This window comes from Dendrobates tinctorius, unplaced genomic scaffold (genome assembly GCF_039654945.1).
Source record: "Dendrobates tinctorius isolate UK_male_01 unplaced genomic scaffold, ASM3965494v1 ptg000154l, whole genome shotgun sequence".
In the NCBI taxonomy this organism is placed as follows: domain Eukaryota; kingdom Metazoa; phylum Chordata; class Amphibia; order Anura; family Dendrobatidae; genus Dendrobates; species Dendrobates tinctorius.
The window spans coordinates 3,985,013-4,005,647 of NW_027361821.1; the positions used below are offsets into that span (position 1 = coordinate 3,985,013).

Below are 20,635 nucleotides of genomic sequence, written 5' to 3' on the forward strand. Positions count from 1 at the left end.
TAACTAAATCACACTTGCAGCCAGTTGACATGGATTAAAGTTGACTCAACCTCTGTCCTGTGTCCTTGTGTGTACCACATTGAGCATGGAGAAAAGAAAGAAGACCAAAGAACTGTCTGAGGACTTGAGAAACCAAATTGTGAGGAAGCATGAGCAATCTCAAGGCTACAAATCCATCTCCAAAGACCTGAATGCTCCTATGTCTACCGTGCGCAGTGTCATCAAGAAGTTTAAAGCCCATGGCACTGTGGCTAACCTCCCTAGATGTGAACGGAAAAGAAAAATTGACAAGAGATTTCAATGCAAGATTGTGCAGATGTTGGATAAAGAACCTCAACTAACATACAAACAAGTTCAAGCTGCCCTGCAGTCCGAGGATACAACAGTGTCAACCCGTACTATCCGTCGGCATCTGAATGAAAAGGGACTGTATGGTAGGAGACCCACGAAGACCCCACTTCTTACCCAGAGACATAAAAAAGCCAGGCTGGAGTTTGCCAAAACTTACCTGAAAAAGCCTAAAACGTTTTGGAAGAATGTTCTCTGGTCAGATGAGACAAAAGTAGAGCTTTTTGGGCAAAGGCATCAACAGAGTTTACAGGAGAAAAAAAAAGAAAAAAAAAAAAAAGAGGCATTCAAAGAAAAAAAAAACACGGTCCCTACAGTCAAACATGGCGGAGGTTCCCTGATGTTTTGGGGTTGCTTTGCTGCCTCTGGCACTGGACTGCTTGACCGTGTGCATGGCATTATGAAGTCTGAAGACTACCAACAAATTTTGCAGCATAATGTAGGGCCCAGTGTGAGAAAGCTGGGTCTCCCTCAGAGGTCATGGGTCTTCCAGTAGGACAATGACCCAAAACACACTTCAAAAAGCACTAGAAAATGGTTTGAGAGAAAGCACTGGAGACTTCTAAGGTGGCCAGCAATGAGTCCAGACCTGAATAACACCTGTGGAGAGATCTAAAAATGGCAGTTTGGAGAAGGCACCCTTCTAATATCAGGGACCTGGAGCAGTTTGCCAAAGAAGAATGGTCTAAAATTCCAGCAGAGCATTGTAAGAAACGCACTGATGGTTACCGGAAGCGGTTGGTCGCAGTTATTTTGGCTAAAGGTTGTGCAACCAAGTATTAGGCTGAGGGTGCCAATACTTTTGTCTGGCCCATTTTTGGAGTTTTTGGTGAAATGAACAATGTTTTGCTTTTTGCTTCATTATCTTTTGTGTTTTTTAATTTAAGACAAATTAAATGAATATAATACCAAAGAAATTGTGTTTGCAATCATTTTCAGGAAGAAACTGAGTATTATCTGACAGAATTGCAGGGGTGTCAATACTTTTGGCCACAACTGTATATTTTTCTTATTTCTAATGAATCTGAATAAATTCTGTTTTTTTACATAAAACGCATTGTTCTCATAACTCTTGCAGATGGTAGTACAGTCGTGGCAAGAAGGTTTGAAATGAACACAAATTCAGGTTTTCATAACATTTCCCACATGTGTTTTAGAGCGGTTAGTCAGAGGTTTACGGTTTGTGAAGTGCAATTAGAAGGATTACACAAGTTTTCAAACTTTTGACTTGTTTATGTAAAGACTCAAAATTGACATTGCTGACCCTTATATTTCCTAGACTTCTGCATTTCACCCTGGCAGCTGGATATACATTCTAGGTCACATTCTAACTGATGCCAATACATTTTTGCCTAATCAGGGCTTTAAGTTTAGCACAATGTGTGTGTTCTGGTGTGCCCATCTGCTTTTTGAAGACTGATCATAAGTTCTGGAAAGAGAATTCCAGGGGGGGGGGGGTGGAAATCAATCACCAAATACCTCTTGGAACATGATCAGATCCCTTTCTTTATTCATGGGCACTGTTCTTAGGTAAAATTGTGACTGAGCCCCCTCCATGGATGAAAAGCCCCCACACATTAATGGCATCAGGATGCTTTGGCGGGGAAAAAAAAAAAAAAAAAAAAAAAAAAAAAGGTGAGCACTACTAGGAGTCCTGCAATTACTCTTCCAGAAGTCCAACACAGTCTAAAGGAGGCTTGATCAAAGAAAATAACTTTACCCCTGTTCTCTGCAGTGCAATCCCCATATTTCCTGCAGTATATCAGCCTGTCCTTGATTATTTTTGGGGGGATTAGAAATGGCTTCTTTGCCCTCCTTGACACCAGGCCAGCCTTCGTCTCACTGTGCACCGACTCCTGCCTGCTGCCATTCCTGAACAAGCTCTGCACTGATGCTGAAGCAATCCAATGGCTGAATCCCCTTATAAAATGGTCCTGGCACTTGCTTCACTTCCTTTCGTACGCTGAAGCCTTCTTCACAGAAAATAAGCTTCTTTATGAAGTTAAAAATTATCCAATAAATGGTTGATTTACATTTGCAATTCATCATCAAGCGTTAACTCAAATTGCCGGTATAAAAACTGAAGCAGCAAACTTTGAAAATGCTAAACTTGTGGCCACAACTGTATTTTAGAGTCTTTATCCTGGCTATGTGAAGAATTAGGAGGAGTTGATAATCTTTTGATCATTGTACTACCCCCGAATAATTAAATTGGGGTTTTGTGAATCAGGTAGTAGCGGTCATCGGAAAAGGTAGCAGCAATTTTTTGGCATTATGTTGACACTCTGTAATCCTCCTGTAAAATGTTAGAATAAATTGACAAGTGGGTGTCATTGTTCCCTTTGCCTTACAAAGTCTAAAATGGTTATCCCTGACCACAGGGACTGATACATCTTCATGGTAAGCAACTATATAGTCAGATTCTACATCCATCACCATTTTTATATCAAACCACATTTTTATTAGATGAAGTCTTTCCCAGAAGTGCTCACAGTACTTCCCTGGAGTGCCACCTAGTGGTTATGCACTACATTCCCTCCAAACATTCTCCATTGCTTTATTACAGTTATTGGCACTTCTGGATTCCTCACTAATCCGTAAGCAATAAGACAATTACTAATGTCACTGTTGAGGAATTAAAGAGGAGAGGTGTGGGGGAGGGGGTGGGGAGAGATTCCATAAACCGGCATCTTGTGAAAGCCCAGAGGCCCCGCATATCCATTGCTGCAATGCGGTGGCCTCCGGGAAAATGGCCGCCGGGGGCAGCGCATGCTCAAACAGATCTCAGCAACGAAATCTCATCTCCCGAGATCTATATTTGAGCATGCGCCGCCCCCAGCTGCCATTTTCCCGGAGGCCACCGTATTGCAGCAATGGATGTGCAGAGTCTCCAGGCTTTCACAAAATGCCGGCGGTGCATTTTTTACTGTACTTTTTAATATTTGCGTGGTGCACAGCTATTTTTGATAATATACAGGGTGGGTCATTTATATGGATACACCCAAATAAAATGGGAAAGGTTGGTGATATCAACTTCCTGTTTGTGACACATTAGTATATGGGAGGGGGGAAACGTCAAGATGGGTGGTGACCATGGCAGCCATTTTGAAGTCAGCCATTTTGGATCCAACTTTATTTTTTTCAATGGGAAGAGGGTCATGTGACACATCAAACTTATTGAGAATTTCACAGGAAAAACAATGATGTGCTTGGTTTTAACTTTCTTCTTTCATGAGTTATTTACAAGTTTATCACCAGTTATAAAATGTGTTCAAAGTGCTGCCCATTGTGTTGGATTGTCAATGCAACCCTCTTCTCCCACTCTTGACACTGAGACTAGCATTTCTTCTGCGGTGTTGCTAAGGAACAACTGGCAGAATTAACAGATGGCCCTTGAAATTTATCGACTGACATGTTTTGCTCTGGGGTATATGGAGTTAGCAATAAATCTTTCAAGAGGGAAGTTAGGGGTCTCAATTGGTTCAGCCGATCGTAGTCGGGGGCCAGTTCTTGGGGGGAGGAGGGCTTGGGAATTGCCACTAATGTGAAGAAATCTCAGTAGGGATTCATAACATGCTCGGGACTTGACAGCTGCAAATACAGGGGTGCTGTGGACAGATTTTGTTGTCCAGTAGGAGCGTAGTGTTCCCCCCCCCCACACACACACACGCACGAATCCCATGTGTAGGGCAAGGCCTTAAAAAAAATAAAAATTATATATATATTTTCTATTTATTTATTTCAAGGACATTTATGGGGATTCAGGAAAGGGAACGAAAGAAAGACAGACTTGGGAACTATATTGACGGGCATATAAATTGATTTGGTGGGCAATCAATTGTAGGACTTCAGGGTAATGACTTTTCTTTTTTTCTATGTCAAAAAAGGGGAATTTGCAGGGAAATGGAGCTTTCGTGATACCACAACGGTGTGGGGGCGGGGGACTACAGTACTTAGTCTTGCCTCTGAACCTTCAGTAGTGACAACAGTCTCCACCACCATCGGGCTCTGGAATCCCGTGGAGGAAGAGTCATCACTCAGAGAAAATTGTTCTACTTCACAGGCAGATTCTGTGTCACTGCCGGAGTACGCTTGCTTTCTGCTGAATTGTTCTGCAGGCCACTGCTTAATTTTATATGCCTGGCTAACAAAAAAAACTAAACCTAATCTAACATTACTAGCCCTAAACCTAATTAACAGTGGTATTTTTTTTTTTGTTTTACTTTTGAGAGACGAGAGGAACAGCCTAATTGCTGCCATAATTACAAATATTGGGGGCTTCTGATTACTGTGATGGGGTTCATCACAGTAATCAAAAGACATCAGCCAATCAGAAAAATCCCAGCAGTTGCCGGGTGCACTAAGCATGTGTCCACCATTTTATTTCATCAGAAGAAGGATGCGGCAGGGGGAATGTCGGATCCGGTAACAAGGTACTGGGGGATTGTCGGTGTGGGTCGTCTCGGGAACATCAATTCTCACTCCTCTAATATGATCTATTTTTTAAATGGATCACATAGTTCTTTAAACGTGATCACCATTTTTCATTGAACAGCGATCTCATGATCAAGACTGGAATTAACGGCCCTGATCATGTTCTCCAGGGTCTCAGATACCCCTGGTAGCGGAAACCCTGGAGGAGTTTGCGACACATACATACCCGGCGCCTGGGAAAGAGAGGTACTGTTCAGCGCTGGGGAACAGCGTGAAGACAGCTCACATCATTGTCCCCTGCTCGCGACGCCATCAGGGGACAAATGTTGAGAGTTGTATTCACAGCTAAAGAAGGTGGCAGCTGATGGGTGTACTGGTCAGCCAGTGCCTGCACTATAAATGGGCAGGAGGGGTGGAGAAGGTGTGCTTGAGGTCCCCCCATCAAGCTAAAGCAGACCACTGGGGGCTGGTATTCTCAAGCTGGTAAGGGGCCATGGATATTGCCTTCCCCTCCCCCAAAAATAGCAGCTCACAGCTGCTAAAGAAATGCTGCGGGCTGCTATTTTTAGGCTGGAGGGTCCAATATCCATGGTCCCTTACCAGCCTGAAAATACAAGCCCAAAAGCTTGTCTGGTTGTCAAAAATGGGGGAGACCTTATGCAGTTTTTTTTAAATTATTTATTTAAATTATTTTAAAAAATGGCATGGGCACTCCTCTATTCTTGATAACTAGCCATGCTACAGCGGACAACGGAGGATTGCACCCAGCAGCTGTCAGTTTCGCCTGACTGGTTATCAAAAATACAGGGGAACCCATGCCATATTTTTTTTTTTCCTTAATTTATTTATATAGCAGAGGCTGATGAATACTCCCATCAGATGCCACCTCCTCTCACTGTTATCAGTGACAACAAGCTTAGGCTGATGGAAGTAGTAGTCCCACCAGCCACCATCTGTGACCGGAGGTAAACTTTCAACTTGAATACAACTCTCAACATTGTCCCCTTCCCATGCTGATAGCAGGCAGAGCAGGGGACAATGATGCGAGCACCTGTTGCCAAGGAACATAGCAACAGTACCGCTGATTCCAAGGGACAAGTATGTGTCCCACTTATGACACACGGATGTCATTAGTGTGTCAATTTGAAAGACGTTTTGCGGCCCGTGCTGCTGGAGAGAGAGAGGAAAAAAAAAAAAAAAACACACACGTCAGAGCTTTTTTGCCCAGACACATGGTCCGTGAAAACACATGTGCGCAGACCTATTCACTTGAATGGGTCTGCATGTGCAAGTGTCTCCAGGACGAATGAAATGCCATGTGTAAAAATAACAGACGAAACAAGTACTGTACAGTTCTGACATTACTAACCAGAAAGGGTTTGTTCTTTCTGATCCTTTAAAGATAAGGAGGGAAAGCCGCCTTCTTCTGCTTCTTCTGAATCATTGCTATCTTCAGACACCCACTCAGGATTTGAGGAGTTACCCAGCTGACGGGACCAATATTCTCGTCTCAGCCAGTCCATCACAAAGTCCCAACCTGCACAAAAAGAACAAGTACGGTATCTTGTAAATAAAGCAACTAAAAACTGCAGCAAAATGAGAGTGTGCGCAAATCACTAATAAGCAGCAGTCAATAGACCTCTACTAAAATCTTTACATAATGTAACTCTAAACTTTTGGGCAAACATGTAAAGTGATACAACACACAACCAGGAAACAAAAATGTGTTCCAATAGGCAAAACAAGTTGTATTTTTTCTCAGTTTCTTTAGTTATTACTTAGCATCAACTCCTATATTATGCAAGGAAAAAAACAAAGAAAAAAAAAACAAGCAGTGATGCATACGGACAGAAAAGTCATTTTGACTATGCATAAATGTTCCTAATACAGTTGTGGCCAAAAGTATTGACACCCCTGAAATTCTGTCAGATAATACTCAGTTTCTTCCTGAAAATGACTGCAAACACAAATTCTTTGGTATTATTATCTAATATTCTTATATAAAAGAATTGTCCTAAAGCCAAATTGGATGTAATTCAACAGCAAACTCAAGGCTACGAGTCCATCTCCAAAGACCTGAATGTTCCTGTGTCTACCGTGCGCAGTGTCAAGAAGTTTAAAGCCCATGGCACTTTGGCTAACCTCCCTAGATGTGGACGGAAAAGAAAAATTGACAAGAGATTTCAATGCAAGATGGTGCGGATGTTGGATAAAGAACCTCGACTAGCATCCAAACAAGTTCAAGCTGTCCTGCAGTCCAAGGGTACAACAGTGTCAACCCGTACTATCCGTCGGCGTCTGAATGAAAAGGGACTGTATGGTAGGAGACCCAGGAAGACCCCACTTCTTACCCCGAAACATAAAAAAGCCAGGCTAGAGTTTGCCAAAACTTACCTGAAAAAGCCTAAAACGTTTTGGAAGAATGTGCTCTGGTCAGATGAGACAAAATTAGAGCTTTTTGGGCAAAGGCATCAACATAGAGTTTACAGGAGAAAAAAAAGAGGCATTCAAAGAAAAGAACACGGTCCCTACAGTCAAACATGGCGGAGGTTCCCTGATGTTTTGGGGTTGCTTTGCTGCCTCTGGCACTGGACTGCTTGACCGTGTGCATGGCATTATGAAGTCTGAAGACTACCAAAAAATTTTGCAGCATAATGTAGGGCCCAGTGTGAGAAAGCTGGGTCTCCCTCAGAGGTCATGGGTCTTCCAGCAGGACAATGACCCAAAACACACTTCAAAAAGCACTAGAAAATGGTTTGAGAGAAAGCACTGGAGACTTCTAAGGTGGCCAGCAATGAGTCCAGACCTGAATCCCATAGAACACCTGTGGAGAGATCTAAAAATGGCAGTTTGGAGAAGGCACCCTTCAAATGGAGAAGGCACCCTTCAAATATCAGGGACCTGGAGCAGTTTGCCAAAGAATGGTCTAAAATTCCAGCAGAGCATTGTAAGTAACTCATTGATGGTTACCGGAAGCGGCTTGTCGCAGTTATTTTGGCGAAAGGTTGTGCAACAAAGTATTAGGCTGAGGGTGACAATATTTTTGTCTGGCCCATTTTTGGAGTTTTGTGTGAAATGATCAATGTTTTGCTTTTTGCTTCATTCTCTTTTGTTTTTTTTTCCATTTAAGACAAATTAAATGAAGATAATAATACCAAAGAATTTGTGTTTGCAATCATTTTCAGGAAGAAACTGAATATTATCCGACAGAATTGCAGGGGTGTCAATACTTTTGGCCACAACTGTAGTCTTGGTAGTGTGGGAACAATATTTGTAGGTGAGGAAAGACCAGTAAACAGTATTCACATCAAATGTGGAAGAGGAAGGAGGAACTTAGATATTAGTCTACAGCAGTATTATTCAAGGGCTATTCCCAGAGAAGAGTGACAGATGTAGGACCACTGGGTATTAAAGGGAACCTGTCACCCCCCGCAGGCGTTTTTAAGCAAAAGAGCCACCCTGTGCAGCACTAATGCTGCATTCTGTCAAGGTGGCTTTTATTTAAGGTACCTTGCACCGCTGAAATAATCGTTTTTAAAATTGGTCAGACATACCTGATATTTGTCAGGGGGGCAGGTCTTTCCCCCATCTGACAGACGCCTCACATACGTCAGTCATTTATTCTTGCATTGTGTCTCCGCCTCCAAATCTTTATTTTCAAATCCTGACTCCTGCGCAGGCTGTACTATGTCTTCTTGGTTACCGTCGCCCGTCCTCTGTCATGACGTCGGTGGCCAGAGATCCGGCTGTCAGTCGCTTATGGTTTATTCACACTGCGGGGCAGAAATCTTGGGCATGCGCAGTAGTTATCTGCGCCCGAGATTCCCAGGTAAGAGATATAGATATATATATATATATATATATATATATATATATATATATATATATATATATATATATATATATATATATATATATATACACACACACACACACACATACACACATATACACTGTATATATATATATATCTACTCCCTGTACATTTGGAATACAACAAATATTTACCATAGGCATTTGTGTAATTTATATCCTGGCCGCTGCATTCACACACATCCACTGCCCTGGCATTAACTCTCCACACTCCATCCATATCGGCCCCTCACTCCTTTCCTCTCCTTTGTATAGCACTCACGCTCTTTTTACATTGCTACACAGCACAGATCCATTCAGTCCCACCATTCAACATAAGAGACGCTCTCACAAATCACTTAACCATCTGCTCACTCTTTCTATCCTCCTTCTCCTAGTCGCAGGAGACATTGCTCCCAACCCTGGTCCCTCATGTTATAGAAAGTCAAACCCCCCCACTGCTACACTCAGAAACCCCTCTAATCTTATTAATATTCCCTGCATGCCATCTGTCTCTCTTAATTGCGCACTTTGGAATTCTCGCTCAGTGTGTAACAAACTCTCCTTCACACATGACTTTTTCCTTTCTAATTCTCTTAACCTCCTGGCTCTTACGGAAACCTGGATCCAGCAGTCAGACACTACCGCTGCTGCTGCTCTTTCATACGGGGGACTACACTTCTCTCATACCCCAAGATCAGACAATACAGCAGGTGGAGGCGTTGGTCTGCTCCTATCACCAAAATGTACCTTTCAGGCTATCCCTCAACTACCCTCACTAGTCTTCCCTTCTTTTGAGGTCCATGCTGTCAGACTCTACACCCCCTTCTCCATGCGAGTGGCGGTGGTGTATCGTCCTCCCGGCCCCTCCCATCAGTTCCTGGATCATTTTGTCACTTGGCTTCCACATTTTCTCTCCTGTGACATCCCTACCCTCATCATGGGAGATTTCAACATCCCCATTGCTCTTCCCCTCTCCCCATCTGCTACTCACCTTTTATCTCTAACCTCCTCGTTTGGCCTTTCGCAGCTTACTAATTCTCCAACGCATGAAGACGGAAACTCCCTCGACTTGGTCTTCTCTCGGCTTTGTACAGTGGATGATTTTGCAAACTCCCCTCTCCCGCTCTCTGACCACAATCTTCTTTCATTCTCTATCAAGAACTGTCAGGCTGCTCAGGTCACCCCCACTGTCCAGACTTATAGAAACATACAGGCCATTAACACCCAGAAACTTATGAAGAACTTGCAGTCTTCATTGGCCCCTATCTCCTCCCTCTCATGTCCTGACTCTGCATTGAAGCATTACAATGAAACACTTCAAAGTGCCCTGGATGAATTTACAGCCCCTATAAATAGAACACCACAACACAGACGGCGACAACCCTGGCACACCCTCCAAACACGTTTCCTGCAGCGGTACTCCAGGAGCGCCGAACGTCTGTGGAGAAAATCCAATCTACACGAAGATTTCATCCATTATAAGTTTATGCTTCGAACATACAACACTGCCCTTCACCTCTCCAAACAAACCTATTTCAACACCCTCATCACCTCACTGTCCAATAACCCAAAACATCTCTTTGACACTTCATTCCCTGCTCAACCCAAGAGTGCAGGCCCCAACCACAGAGCTTCGAGCTGACGATCTGGCCAATTACTTCTAAGAAAAAATTGATCATATCCGACATTAAATTATCTCCCAATCATCTCATACCATGCACTGTCCTCCCTCCCCCACTGCATCTAGCTCACTCTCTGAGTTTGAACCAGTAACAGAAGAAGTAAGCAGGCTCCTTGCATCTTCTCGCCCAACTACTTGCACCAGTGACCCATTTCCGTCACGTCTGCTCCAGTCCCTTTCCCCTGCCGTCACCCCTCACCTAACTAAAATATTTAACCTCTCTCTCTCTCTCTCTCTCTCCTGGTATCTTTCCCTCCTTATTTAAGCATGCCATCATACATCCACTACTCAAAAAACCATCCCTCGACCAAAACTGTGCCGCTAACTATACATAGTAACATAGTTATTAAGGTTGAAGGGAGACTTTAAGTCCATCTAGTTCAACCCATATCCTATCCTAACTTGCCCTAACATGTTGATCCAGAGGAAGGCAAAAAAAACCCATGTGGCAACAGTAAGCTTCACATTGGGGAAAAAAATTCCTTCCCAACTCCACATACGGCAATCAGACTAGCTCCCTGGATCAACGCAATATTAAGGAGACTAGTGTATATACCCTGTAATATTATACTTTTCAAGAAAGGCATCCAGTCCCTTCTTAAATTATAGTAGTGAATCACTCATTACAACATCATATGGCAGAGAGTTCCATAGTCTCACTGCTCTTACAGTAAAGAATCCGCGTCTGTGAGTATGCTTAAACCTTCTTTCCTCCAGACGTAGAGGATGCCCCCTTGTCCCCGTCACAGGTCTAAGAGTAAAAAGATCATTAGAAAGGTCTTTGTATTGTCCCCACATATATTTATACATTGTAATAAGATCACCCCTAAGTCTTCGATTCTCCAAACTAAATAACCCCAAGTGTAATAACATGTCTTGGTATTGCAGACCCCCTAGTTCCCTAATAACCTTGGTCGCTCTTCTCTGCACCAGCTCCAGTTCAGCTATGTCTTTCTTATACACCGGAGACCAGAACTGTACACAGTATTCTAAGTGTGGTCGCACTAGTGACTTATATAGAGGCAAAATTATGTTCTCCTCATGAGCATCTATGCCTCTTTTAATGCATCCCATTATTTTATTTGCCTTTGCAGCAGCTGCTTGACTCTGGCCACTAAATGTGAGTTTGTCGTCCACCCATACACCCAGGTCTTTTTCAGTGACTGTTTTGCCCAGTGTTTTACAATTAAGCACATAATTATACAACTTGTTTGTTCTACCCAAGTGCATGACCTTACATTTATCCCCATTAAAGCTCATTTGCCATTTATCAGCCCAAGCTTCTAGTTTACATAAATCCTCCTGTAATATAAAATTGTCCTCCTCTGTATTAATTACCCTGCAGAGTTTAGTGTCATCTGCAAATATTGAAATTCTACTCTCTATGCCCCCTACAACGTCATTAATAAATATGTTAAAAAGAAGCGGGCCCAAAACTGACCCCTGTGGTACCCCACTGCTAACCGTGACCCAGTCCGAGTGTGCTCCATTAATATCCACCCTTTGTTTCCTATCCCTGAGCCAGCTCTTAACCCACCTACACATATTTTCCCCTATCCCCATTGTTCTCATTTTATGTATCATCCTTTTGTGTGGCACCGTATCAAAAGCTTTAGAAAAGTCCATGTACACCACGTCCACTGCATTCCCTTGGTCCAGTCCGGAACTTACCTCTTCATAAAAGCTTATCAGATTAGTCTGACAGGAACGGTCTCTTGTAAACCCATGTTGATATTGGGTCATAAGGTTATTCTTCTCCAGATACTCCAGTATAGTATCTCTTAGAAAACCCTCCAGGATTTTACCCACAGTTGAGGTTAAACTTACTGGCCTATAATTTCCAAGTTCAGTTTTTGTCCCCTTTTTGAATATTGGCACCACATTTGCTATATGCCAGTCCTGTGGTACAGACCCTGTTATTATGGAATATTTAAAGATTAAAAATAGTGGTCTATCTATGACTGTGCTTAATTCCTGCAGTACTCGGGGGTGTATCCCATCAGGGCCCGGGGATGTCAATTTCAGTGATTTATAGACGCCGCCGTACTTCCTGCTGGGTTAAGCAGGTGACATTTAATGGAGAATTTTTATCCCTGATCATGTTATCCGTCATGGGATTTTCTTGTGTAAATACTGTTGAAAAAAAGTTATTTAGCATATTGGCTTTTTCCTCATCCTCATCCACCATTTCACCCAGACTATTTTTAAGGGGACCAACACTATCATTTTTTAGCTTCTTACTATTTATGTAGTTAAAGAATATTTTGGGATTATTTTTACTTTCTCTGGCAATGAGTCTCTCTGTCTCAATCTTTGCTGTCTTGATTTGCTTTTTACAGAATTTATTTAATCTTCTGTATTTATTTAATGCCTCATCACTACCTACTTGCTTTAATTCTCTAAATTCTTTATTTTTATCTCTTATTGCGCCCCTTACAGCTCTATTTAGCCATAGTGGTTTCCTCCTATTTCTCGCATGTTTATTCCCATACGGTATATATTGTGCACAGGTCCTATTCAGGATGCTAATAAACGTCTCCCATTTTCTTTGTGTATTTTTATGTCTCAGGATATCGTCCCAGTTAATTGCACCAAGATCATCTCTCATCCGTTGGAAATTTGCCTTCCTGAAGTTTAGTGTCCTTGTAACCCCTCTACTACACATCTTATTAAAGGATACATGAAAACTTATTAATTTGTGATCACCATTACCCAAGTGACCCTCAACCCTTACATTTGATATGCGGTCTGGCCTGTTGGTTAATATTAGGTCTAGCAGTGCCCCCCCTCTTGTTGGGTCCTGAACCAGTTGTGAAAGGTAATTGTCTCTCATCGTTGTCAGAAACCTATTACCCTTGCTGGAACTGCAGGTTTCGGTTCCCCAATGTATTTCAGGGTAGTTGAAGTCCCCCATAATAATGACTTCTCCTTGAGTCGCTGCTTCATCTATTTGCTTTATGAGGATATTCTCTGTAGCTTCCATTATTTTTGGAAATTTATAACAAACCCCTATCAGTAATTTATTATTTTTCCCCCCTCCCTTTATCTCTACCCACAGGGACTCTACATTTTCATTAGATTCATATATATTATCACGAAGGATGGGTTTTAAAGGATGATTTTACATATAAACACACGCCTCCCCCTCGCTTATTTGTTCGGTCATTTCTGAACAGACTATAGCCCTGTAAATTAACAGCCCAGTCATGGCTCTCATCCAGCCATGTCTCAGATATCCCCACCATGTCATAATTATGTTCCAACAACATTAACTCCAATTCCTCCATTTTGTTGGCGAGACTTCTGGCATTAGTATACATGCACTTTATGTATCTCTCTGTACCTCTATTCTTTCTTAAATTATTAACTGTTCTAACCCCACCCCCCATGTCATTATTTGTGCCCAGGTCTCTATCTGCACTGTCTTCCCCTCCTATAAAAGGAATACCCCCCCCCCGTCCCTAGTTTAAACACTCCTCCAACCTTCTAGCCATTTTCTCCCCCAGCACAGCGGCACCCTCCCCACTGAGGTGCAGCACTTCCCTAGCGTAGAACCTGTAGCCAACTGAGAAGTCGGCCCAGTTCTGCAGGAACCCAAACCCCTCCTTCCTACACCAATTCCTGAGCCACTTATTAACCTCCCTAATCTCCCGTTGCCTCTCTGGCGTGGCACGTGGTACAGGAAGTATTTCCGAAAATACCACCTTGGAGGTCCTTGCTTTAAGCTTACAGCCTAATTCCCTGAAATCATCTTTAAGGACCTTCCACCTACCTCTAACTTTGTCATTTGTGCACCATGACCGCTGGATCCTCTCCAGCCCCTCCCAGTAATCTGTCAACCCGATCAGCGATGTGTCGGACTCGAGCGCCAGGTAGGCAGCACACCGTTCGACGATCCCTGTCTTTGTGACAGATTGCCCTATCTGTTCCCCTAATAATTGAGTCTCCCACTACCAGAACCTGTCTGGCCTGCCCTGCTCTCCTATTTCCCCCCTTACTGGAGCAGACACTCCTCCGGCTTTCAGAGGAAATGCCTTGCTGCAGCAGTGCTACTCCTGCACTAATACTCCCCTCATCTGCCAACTTAGCAAACTTATTGGGGTGTGCCAGATCAGGACTAGCCTTCCTGGTGCTCTTCCCTCTACCCCGCCTTCTAACTGTCACCCAGCTAGCTGCTTCATTGTCCTGCAGCTCCAACCTAGCATCCCCCCCCCCTCATCTATCCCATTGAGCGTCTGCTCAGTGAGCAGAAGACTCCTTTCCATATTGTCTATGGATCTCAGTGTTGCCAGCTGCACATTTAGATCCAGTATCTGGGCTTCCAAATGAACAACGTGCTCACATCTTGCACAGCAGTATGCACCCTCGACCGGCTGTTCAAGGATTTCATACATGCGGCAAGACGTGCACTGGATGGCATTGGCAATAGTGGAGCACATCCTAATGGGGATTGCACCAGACAATAAGATAAGCAAAAATAAATTAATAAATTATAGACCTGTCTCTAATCTTCCCTTCATCTCTAAACTCCTGGAACGCCTGGTCCACTCCCGTCTTACCCGCTTATCCCTTAGATAACTCTTCTCGACCCTCTCCAATCCGGTTTCCGCTCTTTACACTCTACTGAAACTGCCCTCACTAAAGTCTCTAATGATCTACTAACAGCTAAATCAAATGGTCATTACTCTATGCTAATTCTCTTGGATTTCTCTGCAGCATTCGACACTGTGGATCATCAGCTCCTCCTCACTATGCTCCGTTCCATTGGCCTCAAGGACACCGTTCTCTCCTGGTTCTCCTCCCATCTCTCTGACCACTCCTTTACTGTATCTTTTGCTGGCTCCTCCTCCTCTCACCTTCCCCTTACTGTTGGGGTTCCTCAAGGATCGGTTCTAGGCCCCCTCCTCTTCTCCTTGTACACTGCCCCCATTTGTCAAACAATTAGTAGATTTGGTTTCCAGTACTATCTCTATGTTGATGACACCCAATTATATGCTTCTTCTCCTGACATCACGCCAGCCTTTCTAGAAAACACCGGCAATTCTCTAAACGCTGTGTCCAACATCATGTCCTCACTATATCTGAAACTGAACCTGTCAAAGACTGAACTCCTTGTGTTTCCTCCCTCTACAAATGTACCTATACCCGACATTGCCATTTCTGTGTGTGGTTCCACTATTACTCCCCAGCAACATGTCCGCTATCTTGGGGTCATACTTGACTCCGAGCTTTCCTTCGCCCCCACATTCGATCACTGGCTCGCTCTTGTCATCTGCACCTCAAAAACATCTCTAGAATTCGACCTTTTCTTACTTTTGACTCTGCAAAAACTCTTACCATTTCTCGAATTCATTATCGTCTCGACTATTGTAACTCTCTTCTAATCGGTCTCCCTCTTACCAAACTGTCCCCTCTCCAATCTGTCTTGAATGCTGCAGCCAGGATCATATTCCTCACCAATTGTTACACCGATGCCTCTACCTTGTGCCAGTAATTACACTGGCTACCCATCCACTCCAGAATTCAGTATAAACTTATTACCCTCACCCACAAAGCCCTCCATGGCTCAGCACCACCCTACATCTCCTCCCTTGTTTCAGTATAGATCCAACCCGCGCCCTTCGCTCTGCTGATGACCTGAGGTTAGCATCCTCATTAATCAGAACCTCCCACTCCCGTCTTCAAGACTATACACGTGCTGCGCCAATTCTTTGGAATGCACTTCCCAGGTCAATACGATTAGTCCCCAATCTCCACATTTTTAAGCGTGCCCTGAAAACGCATTTATTCAGACTGGCCTATCGCCACACATTAACCTGATCTATCCCTAGGGTGGCACAGCCAAAAGTTTTACCATAGCCAGGTTCCCCGCATCATGTTCCCACATGCTTTATGCATGCATTAAGCCCTCTGTCTGTACTGTCACACACTTAACATTATGGCTGGTCCATACAATCAGGGCAACTGTTACCACCCACCTTTCGTGTCTACCTCTTTCCTCATAGACTGTAAGCTTGCGAGCAGGGCCCTCATTCCTCTTGGCATTTGTTATAATCTATGATTATTGTTATGCTGTAATGTCTATTGTCTGTACAAATCCCCTCTGAAATGTAAAGTGCTGCGGAATATGTCGGCGCTATAGAAATAAAATTTATTATTATTATTATTATTATTATAATATGTCAGACCAATTTTAAAAACGATTATTTCGGCGGTGCAAGGTACCCTAAATAAAAGAGCCACCGTGACAGAATGCAGCAATAGTGCTGCACAAGGTGGCTTTTTTACTTAAAAACGCCTGCAAAGGGGGGGGGGGGGGGGGGGGTTGACAGGTTTCATTTAACAATAGTCCTCCAACAATCCAGAGAATAGGGGTCCCTTGTGGATATAAATGTGGCCAGCATCGTGCCCTCCTACCAAATCACTTCTATAGGCTCCATCAGTCCCAAGAGGAGAGTGGAACTGTGTCCTGGACACATCCCACTGCTGCATTTACAGGGGATTTGGTGTCTCCAATCAATTATACATTATGTATCCTGTAAAGATTAGATAAAATATATTTTCCACTACATAAATGTAAAGGGCTTGTCTGCATATGAACTATACAATGCCAGGATTTACGTACCACTGTATATAAAAGCCATGCGGAGCAGGCAGGCACAGGTTACCAACCAACCGTAAATTCACAGGCAACACCATTTATAGGTCAGGCACCCACAAATCGACCACAACACACAAAAAAACCCTAGAACACCCCTGCCTTGTGAGTTATTGTGTTTTATCAGATCCAAGACCAACAGATATCAACCATGAGGTTTACAACTTGGCTCCATTTAGCTACTGTTATTCTACGTCTGGTAATGACGGCAGTGTGAATATGCAGCTGAAAATTGCACTTATACTAACAATGCTGGCCCGTGGATTCGGTTTAGCTTCTTCTACTTGGTATATTTGGGGACGGCTCCCTTTAGGTTGTGTATCTTGTCTATCAAGCTCTCCACAGCAGGGGCATGGCAAAGTCAGGTCCAGGTCCTGCTACGCCCTCCGTCTATTTTGAAGTCCACAAGCACATAGCGAGGTGAGATAACAGAGCTGGAGACCATCCTGATAGGGTGCACCTTGCTGTGGTGGGGTAGCTTTTACATCCTTTTAATCAAAATAATGTCTACTAAGTACTCTATGTTACTCACATGTACAGTTGTGGCCAAAAGTATTGACACCCCTGCAATTCTGTCAGATAATACTCAGTTTCTTCCTGAAAATGATTGCAAACACAAATTCTTTGGTATTATCTTCATTTAATTTGTCTTAAATGAAAAAACACAAAGAATTGTCCTAAAGCCAAATTGGATATAATTCCACACCAAACATAAAAAAAAAAAAAAAAAAAAAAGAGGGTGGACAAAAGTATTGGCACTGTTCGAAAAATCATGTGATGCTTCTCTAATTTGTGTAATTAACAGCACCTGTAACTTACCTGTGGCACCTAACAGGTGTTGGCAATAACTAAATCACACTTGCAGCCAGTTGACATGGATTAAAGTTGACTCAACCTCTGTCCTGTGTCCTTGTGTGTACCACATTGAGCATGGAGAAAAGAAAGAAGACCAAAGAACTGTGAGGACTTGAGAAACCAAATTGTGAGGAAGCATGAGCAATCTCAAGGCTACAAGTCCATCTCCAAAGACCTGAATGTTCCTGTGCCTACCGTGCGCAGTGTCATCAAGAAGTTTAAAGCCCATGGCACTGTGGCTAACCTCCCTAGATGTGGACAGAAAAGAAAAATTGACAAGAGGTTTCAACGCAAGATTGTGCAGATGTTGGATAAAGAACCTCGACTAACATCCAAACAAGTTCAAGCTGCCCTGCAGTCCGAGGGTACAACAGTGTCAACCCGTACTATCCGTCGGCGTCTGAATGAAAAGGGACTGTATGGTAGGAGACCCAGGAAGACCCCACTTCTTACCCCGAGACATAAAAAAGCCAGGCTGGAGTTCGCCAAAACTTACCTGAAAAAGCCTAAAACGTTTTGGAATAATGTGCTCTGGTCAGATGAGACAAAAGTAGAGCTTTTTGGGCAAAGGCATCAACAGAGTTTACACGAGAAAAAAAAAAGAGGCATTCAAAGAAAAGAACACGGTCCCTACAGTCAAACATGGCGGAGGTTCCCTGATGTTTTGGGGTTGCTTTGCTGCCTCTGGCACTGGACTGCTTTACCGTATGCATGGCATTATTAAGTCTGAAGACTACCAACAAATTTTGCAGCATAATGTAGGGCCCAGTGTGAGAAAGCTGGGTCTTCCTCAGAGGTCATGGGTCTTCCAGCAGGACAATGACCCAAAACACACTTCAAAAAGCACTAGAAAATGGTTTGAGAGAAAGCACTGGAGACTTCTAAGGGTGGCCAGCAATGAGTCCAGACATGAATCGCATAGAACACCTGTGGAGAGATCTAAAAATGGCAGTTTGGAGAAGGCACCCTTCAAATATCAGGGACCTGGAGCAGTTTGCCAAAGAAGAATGGTCTAAAATTCCAGCAGAGCATTGTAAGTAACTCATTGATGGTTACCGGACGCGGTTGGTCACAGTTATTTTGGCTAAAGGTTGTGCAACCAAGTGTTAGGCGGAGGGTGCAAATACTTTTGTCTGGCCCATTTTTGGAGTTTTGTGTGAAATGATCAATGTTTTGCTTTTTGCTTCATTCTCTTTTGTGTTTTTTCATTTAAGACAAATTAAATGAAGATAATAATACCAAAGAATTTGTGCTTGCAATCATTTTCAGGAAGAAACTGAGTATTATCTGACAGAATTGCAGGTGTGTCAATACTTTTGGCCACAACTGTATTACTACTAATGTACTGCAGAGTATCTATTCATGATTTTTAATCTCGGATTAGGTTGCATTTATGTTTGTACCCATGGCCCAATTACCATAGAATCATACATGGGCAACACAGTTTGGTTATAATTAGTGATGAGCGAGTATACTCGTTACTTGAGTTTTCCAAGCATGCTCGGGTGATCGCCGAGTATTTGGATGTGCTCGGAGATTTAATTTCTGTCACCATAGCTGCATGATTTGCAGCTGCTAGACAGCCTGAATACATGTGGGGATTACCTGTTTGTTAGGCAATCCCCACATGTATTCATCCTGTCTAGCAGCTGCAAATCATGCAGCTACGGAGACAAACTAAGTCTCTGAGCACATCCAAATACTCAGATCACCCGAGCATGTTCAGAAAACTCAAGTAACGTTCACTAGTTATAACTGATTACATTGTGCCCTACACTGTGTTCTCTTCCCCTGGGGATGGGATAAATCCTAAGATGGCAATATCCCTCTTACCAAGGTCTTGCTGCACTGGAGACCATTAAATAACACCACATATGGTTGTGTTCTCATATAGGCCCCTAAGAATGTCTGAAATCCAATCAAGTCACAGATAACCCTTAAAAATAAATAAAAAGAAATCCTCCATTTGAGAATTAATTACCTTTGCGGCACAGACTCAGTTTGGGCAACTTTCCATGAGTTGCACTGTGACGAAGGTTTACGACCCATTCTGGAATATTTAGCTGAATAATAAGACAAAGGAGACCATTAGCTTAAACCCTTCACCCCCAAGGGTGGTTTGCATGTTAATGACCAGTCCAATTTTTACAATTCTGACCACTGTCCCTTTATGAAGCAATAACCTCTGAAAGACTTCCATGGATCCCGGTGATTCTGACACTGTTTTTTCATGACATATTATACTTCAGGATAGTGGTAAAATTTCTTTGATATGACTTGCTTTTTTGTGGAAAAAATGGAAATTTGGCTAAAATTTTTGAAAATTTCGCAATTTTCCAACTTTGAATTTTCATGCCCTTAAATCACAGAGATATGTCACATAAAATACTTAAGTAACATTTCCCACATGTTTACTTTACATCAGAACCAAATTTTTTTTGTTAGGAAGCTAAACAAAGATTTCTCCTTTTTGCAGCACCATTTTATTTTTAGGGACCACATCACATTTGAAGTCACTTTGAGGGGTCTATGATAGAAAATACCCAAAAGTGACACCACTCTAAAAACTGCACCCCTCAAGGTGATCAAAGTCATATTCAAGAAGTTTATTAACCCTTCAGGTGCTTCACAGGATTTTTTTGTAATGTTAAAAAAAACGAACATTTAACTATTTTTTTCACAAAAAAATTTACTTCAGATCCATTTTTTCTTTTATTTTACCAAGGGTAACAGGAGAAATTGGACACCAAAAGTTGTTGTACAATTTGTCCCGAGTACACCGATACCCCATATGTGGGGGCAAA

The 20,635-nt window shown here is 42.8% G+C and overlaps 1 protein-coding gene across 1 annotated transcript in view; it reads right to left on the reverse strand.

The window, feature by feature from the left end:
* The window catches only part of LAS1L (LAS1 like ribosome biogenesis factor), a 73,469-nt gene that overhangs the window by 31,413 nt on the left and 21,421 nt on the right, over window positions 1-20,635 (reverse strand). Inside the window, exons 4-5 of the mRNA XM_073547579.1 lie at window positions 19,813-19,894; window positions 6,152-6,319 (exon numbers count right to left, since the gene is read on the reverse strand). Of these exons, the coding sequence (XP_073403680.1) occupies window positions 6,152-6,319; window positions 19,813-19,894 (250 nt within the window). The remainder of the gene's footprint in view (window positions 1-6,151; window positions 6,320-19,812; window positions 19,895-20,635) is intronic.